General features: G+C 38.6%; 1 protein-coding gene across 1 annotated transcript in view; it reads right to left on the bottom strand.

The window, feature by feature from the left end:
• Positions 1-10,017, bottom strand: part of GPR35 (G protein-coupled receptor 35) — a 13,698-nt gene extending 3,681 nt beyond the window's left edge. Inside the window, 3 exon segments of the mRNA XM_042456077.1 lie at positions 951-1,137; positions 4,295-4,580; positions 9,942-10,017. Of these exon segments, the coding sequence (XP_042312011.1) occupies positions 951-979 (29 nt within the window). The 5' untranslated portion in view covers positions 980-1,137; positions 4,295-4,580; positions 9,942-10,017.
• Positions 10,018-11,588: the final 1,571 nt, after the last annotated feature.

The raw sequence follows: 11,588 nt of genomic DNA, 5'->3' as shown, positions 1-11,588 counted from the left end.
TTTTTAAATTGTGGTGCCCAGAATTGGACACAGTATTCCAGGTGGGGCCTGAACAAAGCAGAATAGAGTGGCACTATTACTTCCCTTGATCTAGACACTATACTTCTATTGATGCAGCCTAAAATCGCATTGGCCTTGTTAGCTGCCGCATCGCACTGTTGACTCATGTTCAACTTATGGTCTACTTGGACTCCTAGATCCCTTTCACATGTAGTCTTATTCAGCCAGGTGTCACCCATCCTATATCTGTGCATTTCATTTTTCTGCCCTAAGTGCAGTACCTTACATTTCTCTGTGTTGAACTTCAGTTTGTTAGCTTTGGCCCAGTTTTCTAGTCTGTTCAGGTCATTTTGAATCTTGATCCTACTCAAACCACTATGCCACAAATAAATAAATATAATTAATTAAATCACAGATTCAGAGCATTGCCTCAGCAGGAGTGTCTTTTTAAAAGGAAATAGAACATCTCAAGCCAACACTGTGGCTTGCAAAGGGTTTCCTAAGCTTTACACTGCATATTTTCAACAATAGCCAGATCAAAAGCAAAGCCTGAATATTTACCTTGCAGCCCTTGAAAAACCAGAGAACCACCTTTTTGGTAAATTACAACTATATACTCCTGTATAGACATAGCAGTTGTGTCAAATCTGGCAGTTGTTTGAAAAATGGGCAGATGTAGTACATGGAAACAAATCTAAATAGCAATCACTCACAGCAGAGACAAGCTATCTGAGTAAAATGTCTTCCGGACAGATATCTCCTAATAGTACCATTAAAACAGGTAATGTGAAGCTATCCAGTCCTTTCCCTCTTAACATTTGTTTTGGTGGAAACAACAACAAAAAGGGAAACCTGGCAGGAAAACCCAGGAGGTTTACAAATGAAAGAAATAAGGTCTGGAAACCTGCAAATGTGAACGAGGCAAGGTGATTGCAAAATAAATGCCCTACCTGGAAACAATAGCCTGGGATATCTTCATAGAGCAGAACTTAAGTGTTTATGAATTCAAATCTACTGGATCTTGTCTTGGTTTATTAAAGTGATGAGACTGGCTGTCCACCTTGCTCCTGTGAAGATCTTGTTCTCACAGTCCTTTCTTCTTGTGTCTTCACCAGCCAGCCTTAGTCTGTCAGGTTCCTGTGTCAAAAAACAGTATATACTGATACTGATCTCAGTTCTCGAAATGTCAATCCTTATTTAACTTTAAAAGCTTTTGACTTTTTATATACTCATTGCCAGATATTATCTCTCTTATCATTTGGTGTGAAGAACCTGACAAATTGTACTTACTTTGTACAAAATGCTACTATTGCTGCCTGATGCATCAAAGCTGTTACCAATGGTGTATGTTCCTTATACATCATCAGGGCTACAGGCTATGTAGATTATAAAGTGCAACCACCACTTTGATATTATCATAGCACAGTCTCTACTTCAGCACTGATAATATGGTAAAAACTGAGGAGAGAGTAGGCTGTGCCCTTCTGCACTAACTTAAATGTAGAAGTGAACTGGATGCTAACAGCCTCTGATATTATAGATAACTAATAACCTTTAATGCTCTTCTAATTTCAGAGATCCCTCCCTAGGTTCTGTTTGTTTAACAAAGTTCTTGAAGATCCCCCAGCTTTCAAGTGTCTGAGGTTTCCTGATTTGTCAGTCCTTCCACATTTCTATCTCTTTCTTTTCTTTGTCTGTCATTGATCTTAATGGTCTTTTGACAAACCCTTTCCTTTCAGCTCAGATACAGCCATGTACTCTTGAATGTTTTTTTCCCCTGCCATCTGCTTACAAGATGTACCAAACTCTAGTCTTTTGCTCACATGTTTTCACTTGTCCAACAAATGGTTTTAGATTTCCTGGCTCAGGAATGTCTGAAGTTTGATTCTAAATGGATAGGTACAAGTCACAGGCAATATACAAATGTAATAATGATTTAATGTAACGTGATATTATGTATTTACTTTTATGATTTTTATATAGTCCCCTGAAGAAGGCTTCAAGACTACACAAAAGCCAAAAATATATCAGGTTTTTCTGCTAACGAAGCAACCACGTTTTGAGCAGTTTGTTATGTCTTCTGTGGATCTCACCAGATGTGCCCGATTTTCATTTTCTAACATTGATTTTAAACGACATGGGATAATCTGAGGTTCTGTATGTTATCTACAAAATTTGGTTGAATATTTATAATGCAAACTTTGATCTTGATAGTTGTTAACATGTGAAAGAAATTAAGACGGAGTAGTACTATTTTAAAGGTAGTTTAAAAAACTTCTTTTCATCATTTGTCACTCTCCGTTTTAAATTATTTAAAAAATGGTTGTTTAATTCCATTTCAATGTTGATTTTTGCATGTTTTTAACTATTTTAATTTCTAAACTGGGTTCCAGTTCTGGGGAAAAGGTAGGGTATAAATAAAGTTAATAATGATAATTAGTATCAATATGAGTTCCCCTGGAAGAATACAGTACAGAAATAAATAGCATGTCTTGTTGACTTGTTTTATTACTTGTTTGTTACAGGTTACCCCACCCAAACTTCATCTTCATCTTCCTCTTTCCATTGCTGTCAGCATCAGCACTCTCTCCCACAAAATCTCTTTCTTCCTCTTATCTTTCCCTACTCTTTTCCTTCCAATGTCTGTTTTTATTCGACCTCACAGTGTAGAAGAAGTCAAGTGAGATTAATTAGCAAAGAAACTAGAAACAACTAGAGAGAAGTAGATTGGGAGAGAATTCTGAAATGCAGACTTGTCCTCTTACCCAGGGCAGGTGTGGGCAGCAGAGGAAGAGGAGGTAGGAGGAAGAGAAAGAGAAGCAGCGGTGGGGAGAAGGGAGCAGAAGGAAGAGCAAGAAGAGTGGAGGCGGCAGATCGCTCCAAATGGAATCGACTTTGAGTGCCCATTGGCGGCTCCCATAGTGTGAAACATAGTGTGAATGGGCCCTCTGCTTCTTTGTGTTTTAACTGCCTGCCATTGTCCAACTTTATTCCAGCTTTTATCTGATTGTGTCCTGTATATTATCATTAGATGCTCTCAGGGTGTTTTATTTGGAAAGGTGGAATATACAACTTGATATTTACAAACACAACTACAATGCACTTTAAAGTGTGTGAATAGAAAGCTAATGCACTCCAGGAGTAAAGCTGGAATGAAGGATGACTGCCAGTTTCACAACTCTTTGAATGTGAAATTGAGGACCTTACTGCACAGGGGCTCCCTGGAATGGAATGAGAATGGAACGGAAGGGGCCAGGAACGAGTGGGGGGCACATTTTACTGCACACAGAAGTCCCTCACTTGTTCCATTCCCTTCCCTTCCATTCCCAATCTGTCCCAGAGGACATGATTTTTGAGAACTGTTCTGAACAGTTCTCAAAAATCACCTCCGCTGGGATGTACTGGGAAGGGAAAGGAAGAGAAGGGAACGGAATGAGTTAGGGACTTTTGTGTGCAGTAAAATGCATCCCCCACTCGTTCTGTTCCCTTCCCGGGCCCTTCCATTCCATTCTAATTCCGTTCCGGGGAGCCTGTGCAGTAAGGTCCTGACAGTCATCCCTCATTCCAGGTGTATTCTTGGAGTGCATTAGTTTTGTGTTCACACATGTTTCTGTTCACACATCATGTGGCATCGTTGTTTATTTAAATTCAAGGGCAGTCAACTTTACTGTGGACAGGAGGCCATTTCAACCCTCAGCCCTGCAGTCAGTTGCATAAACAATATCTAGTGGCTCTCATGTCTGTGAATCACTGAATCCACTCTGGGTTTCAGTCTAAACTTTAAAAGAGATATTCAAAGTGTGGAATTTATTTTGTGGATCAAGTTCAATACCTTGGATAGCTCATTTAAAGTTTAGATTAAAATCCAGAATGGATTCACATCTCCACTAACAATGAGGTGCCCATTGGCTTCATCTGCTACAAACTGAAATTGGAAGTCACTTCTGGTTGTGACCTCCAGTTTCTAGTAAGGCTGTTTTTGGGGACCTTGGGACTGTGGGACTGGAGCTTTGACTCAGGGTAAAATGCTGCTCAGGAGCAACAATTTGTCATGGGGTGGGGAGAACTGCCTTTTGAAATGGAGGGCTTCACAGTCCGGTCTTAATGAAGCTGCATGGATGAGGGGAGCACTGAAAAAAAATAATACTTGGGAGTTGTGTGTGAACCATGGCCTGTGGTTAGCCTACAGCTGCTTTAATTACAGCCATCAGCACCAGTCAACTAGCTATAAGCAACCATGTAGTAAAATGGAACAACAATGAAACAATAATAGAGAAGAAGCTATAAACATTACCTTCATTGAATCTCATATCTTCAAAGCCATCAATAAATCCTTCAAAGAACATCTTCCTTCCAACATTTAAAAGGGATCTGCAGCACAAAGTTTGCCCAGCATTCAGGATCGTCAAAGAAAACTGTGCCATCTTTTAGGTGCTTATAGCATTCCTCTTCATAGTGTGGTTTGTCAGCTTCCTTCCTTCTTAGAAGCAGCTGTTTTCCTCAGAACTGTTTTTTCCTTAACTTACAACGGCCACTGCATTTTTGTTTGTTTGTTTGTCACAGCAAAGAGGAAGGCAAAGCTGAGGCACAGGATAAAGAACTATATCATTGTGCAGATACAAATATGGGTTGTTGCAGGTTTTGTACTTTAAGCCAGTGTTACACAGAGTGGTGGTCCTTGAACAAGTACTAGTCTATGAGCCATTGACTGTTGATCCCTGGTCATTTGCCAAAAAAGAAATAAACAATTGTATCCAATGGGCATAAATGCTGTACCAGACTGGCAAAATATAATTGTCACTCCCCAGCATTAGATTGCTTGGAAAACACTGCTTTAAATTGTATAGACAGAAGAACAGAGTCACAAGTACCCGCAAAATTTATCTTTTTGTCTGTGTGCCCCCCTGACAAAGGGTTGTATAGAAATGACCTTTGACTCCAGAGTTAGTCAGAATTCTAGACTTCCTGGGCAGAGTTGGAGGAGGAGGAAGGTAGTCATATGGGGCTCTCCACTGACCTCTATTGGATTTGGAAATTCCATAAAATGTAATTAGAGTCTGGCTAGACTAAAAAAAAACCCACCTCTATTTGTTTCACATTCTGCTTCCCACAGCAGAAAAAAACTGGCCTGTGTGAAACCCACAAGTCTGATATAAGACCATTTGTCTTAGAACCATAGAATCATACAGTTGGAAGAGACCACAAGGGCCATCCAGTCCAACCATGCAGGAACTCACAATCAAAGCCTCCCTGATAGATGGCCATCCAGCCTCTGCTTAAAGACCTCCAAGGAAGGAGACGCCACTACACTCTAAGGGAGTCCACTGTTGAACAACTCCTACTGTCCTGAAGTTCCTCTTAATGTTGAGGTGGAATTTTGTTTCCTGTTGCTTGCATCCATTGTTCTGTGTTTATTCTCTGGAGCTGCAGAAAACATGTTTTTCCATCCTCAATGTGACACCCTTTCGAATGAATGGTGTCCTTTATATAAAATGGAAAAATCAAGGTTTGCTTTTTGAAATTTATTTTTTTTAAAAAATATTTTCAAGGCATGGATGGTCAAATCCGTGGATAAAGAATCCATGGAGACAAAGGGCTCACTGTGTGTGATAGTCTGTGCGATATACTGGGTATACCTTGGCTGGTTCTTTTCCTTCATTTCTTTCAAAGTTTATCTATGATGTTTTGGAGAGAGAGCTCAGTGCTGAGGTTCCCTCAACCTGTTGTTTACCTAACAAAGATGTTTAGCCTACATTTCTGCTTACTTTGTTTTATCTCAGTAGTTTGTGCTTGGGCTAAGAGACTCTTGTACTCATACAGCCGAACTTCTTTGTACACTTACCTTTTCTACAGACATATATTCACACAGTTGGGTAGCTTCCCGCATATTTTGTTACAACCTACAAGTTAGTAAGGCATCATTTTAAAAACCTATGTGGTGTAATGGTCTGAGTGTTGGACTGGGATTCCAAGAGACAAGGTTTTGTATCTTCACTCAAATCATGGGAACCCACTGGGTGCCCTTGGGAAACTCACATTTTTTAGACTTAGAGAAAGACAATGGCAAATATCCTTTTAATAAATCTTGCAAAACAAACAAACAAAACCCCACAAAAAATAACACCTATTATATGTTTTCTTTAGTGTCAACATAAGTTGGACTCAACTTTTTAGAGAAATTTAAGGAATGTATATTAAAAGGAGATTCTTGGTTAGATGACCCTTCTCTGGGAACTGTGATATTTTCAGAGAGGGTGGACAACCAAGGTGTATTAAAGAGGAGATGTAACCATTTGAACTCTTCTGGGAATTCAAGGGTCTGGTTGGCTGTAAATATGGCTGTTTGCATTTTGCTAAATTTACACTCTAGTTTTGAAAAATGCAATCAATGTTGGGTTTTTTAAGTGAGCCGTAGTCTGTACCTACATTTTGGCTTATAAACTGCACATAAATCCTAAAGTGTATCTATACTAAGCTTGAACAGGATACACTTCATATTGGAAGGCTAACTCAATGTGTTAGGTGTGCATTCGGCTTAGGAGGCATCCAGAATGAGAAAATCTGTTCCACAACTGCTCAAGCTTTTTTTTTTAACTATTGTTCACCCTAATAATTAACCCTAGGCACAAAGTGTGTTTGCTGAAATGTTTCAGATTCCCATGATGATTATTAAATAAATGAGTTGTATGTAAATTCTCTTAGGACAAGTGCTTAACTTGCCTGTCTTTTTACTTGCGAGAGAGCGTTAGACCTACCTAAGATCATTCAGCTGACTAGGGATGTGAACCTAGGTCTCCCCAGTTCTAGTCTCCCAAATCATGAGATAGTGAGCTTCAGTGGATGAGAAATGCAGTCCAACAACATCTGCAGGTCAACCTGTTTCCCTGTCCTCCTGTAACCACTACATCACCCCCATATGATATGGTCATTGTTAATTTTGGTATAGAAACTGGAAGAGAAATAACTGTTAATCACAGATTTACATCTGTATTAAAAATGAAAAAGAAGCAAAATAATAATAATAATAGCACACTTCAAGTCATGTCTAAAAGTTCTAAAGACAATAATGTTTAAGATTAGCATTTGGGTGTTCAGCCAAGTCTCAGATTTTTCCACCCTCAGATTTCTGCTGTTTTATTCTGGCTAGTCACTTACAATTTTTTTTAAGAGGTGGACTTCAGAGGTAGGACTGTCGATGTTACATTATATCAACAGGAAAACATTATGCACCACTAAATAATATGTAAAATAACTAACATCTACATCACTTTTCACATGTTGAACCAGTAATTTTTTTTCCTATTGGTCACACCAAGAAGCCAATGGTCTCTTTTAGCTGACAGAAGAGAGCTTACTCTTGCTCAGAGAAGTTATATAAAAAGAGAACAGAAAAACTAACCACAAAAATAAGACTTGAGGTATGAAAACATTTATCTTTCAAAAAAGGCTGTAAGAGGGAATGTGATGTCATCTGGGTCATTGACAACATAGAAGAGCATCATAAAAATAAAAGGTATAAATTAAACTGGATATAACATCCAGGTTCTTTATTGGTAAATCTGTCAGGATTTACTTGTTCTGAAGAATCAGTTTTGGCTGGTCTTGACTGGACATAGTGCTCCAAAGACAAGACTGCAGGCATCTTCAAATGACAGCATCATTTGAAGAATTTAGCTCTGAAGTTGTGAATCTTCAGTTAAATTGGACCTTGATTGCATTGACTTAAAGGGGGGCAAGAGAGATGCAGCTTCCTGGAATTCCTTAGCAACCAAATAATAGCAAATAGCATCCAAACAGCAGTTCAGGTTTGCCAAGAATGAAGCTGCATGTGTGGTTTTGCTGAGAGTCTGGTGCAACTTGCATTCAGTTCCAGCTACATCTGCTAAATATCCAAGCAGAAGGCTTATGTTGAAAGGAAGAAAGCATACGATGAAGGTGCCCAAGTTCACTGAGATCACACGGATTGCTTTCTGGGTTAACTTTTCTTCATGCAGACTAGCATTCTGTTTCTTCTTGAGGCATCGGATGACTTGTATGGAACAAAACAACAAAATTACCAGTGGTATGAAAAAGAAAATGATAAATTTGATAGGGATATGAGGCAAGGAATTCTCATTGGAAGGCTTTAAAAAGCAAAATCCTTTCACGTTAAAAAAAGGAAGGATCGTGAGTCCGTAAATGATACAACAGAGCCAAAAAAATAAGCAGATCATGGCTGCCTTCTGTGGAGTCCTTATTACTTTGGCTTTCAGAGGGTGCTTGATTGCAATGTATCTATCTAATGATATTAATGTGATAATACAGATGCTCATTGGCATGTTGATACAATGTATTACAAATATGACCATGCAAAAAGTATCAATAGGCCAGCTGGTTTTGTGAAAATACATTATGAATGGTAAGGTAAGGACTAGCGTATAGTCTGCCAGGGCTAAGCTGATCATGTAAACTCTAGTCTCTGTCCATTTGCTGAATCTGAAGCAAAATACCCACAAGGCAACTGTATTAAATATGATCCCAAAGAAAGTGAGCAGGCTGTAAAGAATTATTTCAAGGGAGACGAGATTCTCATCGGCAACAAGGCTGCAGTTCGCCATCATGAGGCATTTCTGTAAAGAGAATTTTAATTTAAGTATCAAAAATAAAAAAATACTGAATCATCCCTAAAGTTTGATTATTCTGACAACAGAAACTGGCTTGGTTTCTCTATTTCTGAACCTTTCTGAGTATTGGACTGGGTTGAAGAGGCCTTGGGGGCTGCAAAAATAGAGTTGGGGGGGTCACACATCACCAGAATGGGTGGCATATTCTCCACCCTGAACTGATTAGAAGGCATCCATATATTGTTTAGACAGTTTCAGGTTTTTGTTGTGCCTTAAGTCTCTTGTCCCCAAATTTTATGCTTCTTACCTCATGTTTACTATGTAAATCCAGTATGGCAATACTTATGCACACATGCTACCCTGTAAACATTTGGAAGAACTTTTTATTTGTAGCCAACTAAATGATACACAGATATGTGAGTGAAGATGAGTAAATATCCATAATGGACTCTTTGTTCAGTTTCTTCAGTTGCTCCTGTACTTACCACCCTTTTCAGGTTTGCAACCTGCCCATACTTCTGCAAACTGCTACAGAAAGGGAAAAAATGCCTATTTTCCTTTGCAATTTCCCTTTGCTTCCCTGTATTTTTTCTAGTTCTGTTTACTGATACAGAATTGTAGAATCATAGAATTGGAAGAGATCAAAAAGGCCATCCAGTCCAACCCTCTGCCATGCAGGAACTCACAATCAAAGCATCCCCGACAGATGACCATCCAGCCTCTGCTTAAAGACCTCCAAAGAAGGAGACTCCACCACTCTATGAGGGAGGATAGTTTGTTTGACTAATTTGCCTAGTTTTAAAAAAATACAATTTTTAAAATTAAAAAACAACAACCAGTAGCTTTTCTTTTTGCAAAAGGGGGGGGGGGCACTGATCCTTCCTCCTATGGCTGGAAAGGCAGCTGGTGAGGGAAGTGATTTTTGATATTAACATGACAGGTTACACCTTCTTCCATTACTATTCTCTGCAGAGTTGTATCCTATTAAACAGCTCCTTTAAGTATTCTCTGCAGCTGACTGTGTCCAGATTTTAAGAATTTGGAAACTGTTCATCTATTTCCTACATATTTTCTAGTTTGGCCCTCCATTATTGGAAGTTGGTAATAATAAAACTAGTGCAATGCATACTATACAATGTAGTGCCAATAGCAATAAACCAAGAAGTAAACAGAGTACGAAACAGAGATAAGGCACTCAGAACTTGAACTTAACTGCTTGTGCTTCTAAACTTCCTCATGTCGGCTGTCAAGTTACTGTCTTTAAGCAAGAAATTTTTAATTGCAAAAGACTTCAGCACAGCAGAGCAAAGCAAAATGGAAGAAAACATGAATGATTACCTGATGTTTTGATAGCAATCTTTCTTCAGGATCTTTAGCAATTCAGTCTGTAAAGAAATGTCCTGCAATTATCTGGATGTCACAGGAAACATTTCATAGACCATGTCGTTTCATAGTAGTACTTGATCCCACCTACTTTTTCAGAAAGGGGGTAAACATCAGTTCTGCAACCAATTGTTGTGGCTTTATTGGACGTAACATTGTGCAAAACTACTAAAGGAGGTGGAAACTCGGGGAAAGGTTTTTTTCACAATGTGATAAGCTTCAAACAAGCATTTCCCCCCAGGAATCTTATTTCTCTTAATCTTGTTTCCTTGAATTGTTTTCATAATTCACATTTTCTTTTTTTTTAAACCATCATTTTCCCTGAAAATGTTGGTTGTGTGTGTGTGTGTGTTTCATTATATTAATTAAAATAACCTTTGTAATTTGTCCTCCCAAGGTAATGCTGAAATTGATGAAGATACTGTATATACACATGTATAAGTCTAGAAATTTTAGTCAAAAAATTGACCCAAAAACCTGGGTCGACTTATTCACCGGTCACTGTAAGTCCTGGACTTTAACTCTTATCAAAAAGGGAGCCATGCTTTGGTGAAAGGTGAGATTTTAATCTCATCTCTGAGCCCCTAAAAGAAGAATCAACCCCCTCTACTATCACATCCATCCAGCCTCTAGGATGAGCACAAACAGATATGCCTGTAAAATTTTAAAAAGATTTTTAGTATTGTTTTCTTTTGGTTCATCCTTTACATCCTTTGTTACATGCTGCTGTTACATGTCGCTGAGTTTTACTCTCAACTTATCCATGGGTCATATCAAAATCAATAATTTTGGCCCCAAACCTCCCCTCGATTTATATATGAGGCTGACTTATAGTCGAGTATATATGGTACACCTGTAGTATTAAACAGAAACAGTAGGTTAGGGAAGAGACCTTTGAGTAAAAGAGTAGTTCTGGGAATACTAACTAGGGGCTTATTCCCACTTACATTTAAACTGGTTTGCGATTTGTCTTCACTCCGTGTTGGTAAATCAATCCCAAAAGATCCGTCGTTCCCATTATGAAAGCTGATCTTTTCCTTATCACCATGTAATTGCTTCTTTTTTGGCACAATTGTCATCCCTACTAGTTTGCACTGCTTCAAAATGCATATCAATCATCTGTGCATCATCAGTGATGTAAGTGGCAGCCTGGGCAGCCCGGCTTAGGAACTATATATATATAGATATAGAAATAAATTGATAGAAGATTAAATTCATTGGTTTTGCAACTACTTGCCTCATGATTGCAAGTAGTTCCAAACAATGAATGAATCAAATCTTTATCAAATATATAATAGATATAGATATATATATATATATATTCTACCAAAAACTGAGGAGGGATGGTAAACCCCCTCTGCCATCAGCCCGTCCCCTCCAGAATGATGTGATTCAGATCCATCATTTCCACTTGTTGAACACGCTTCAGAATCATTCTTCTCAAAAGAACCGCTAGGAAACTAGTGTCTGGAAAAACCAGGGGTTTTGTATTTGTCTCGCTTTATCATGACAGAAATCTATTAAAGTAGGATCAGAACTGGTTTCAAACCCGATCAGCGATTCACTTTAAATCATTGTGGGAACACACTGATTTTCCTGTAA

The sequence above is a fragment of the Sceloporus undulatus genome, chromosome 3 (assembly GCF_019175285.1).
Source record: "Sceloporus undulatus isolate JIND9_A2432 ecotype Alabama chromosome 3, SceUnd_v1.1, whole genome shotgun sequence".
NCBI lineage: Eukaryota > Metazoa > Chordata > Lepidosauria > Squamata > Phrynosomatidae > Sceloporus > Sceloporus undulatus.
The sequence above is the reverse complement of the archived record's forward strand: the minus strand, read 5'-3'. Positions and strand labels throughout refer to the sequence as shown.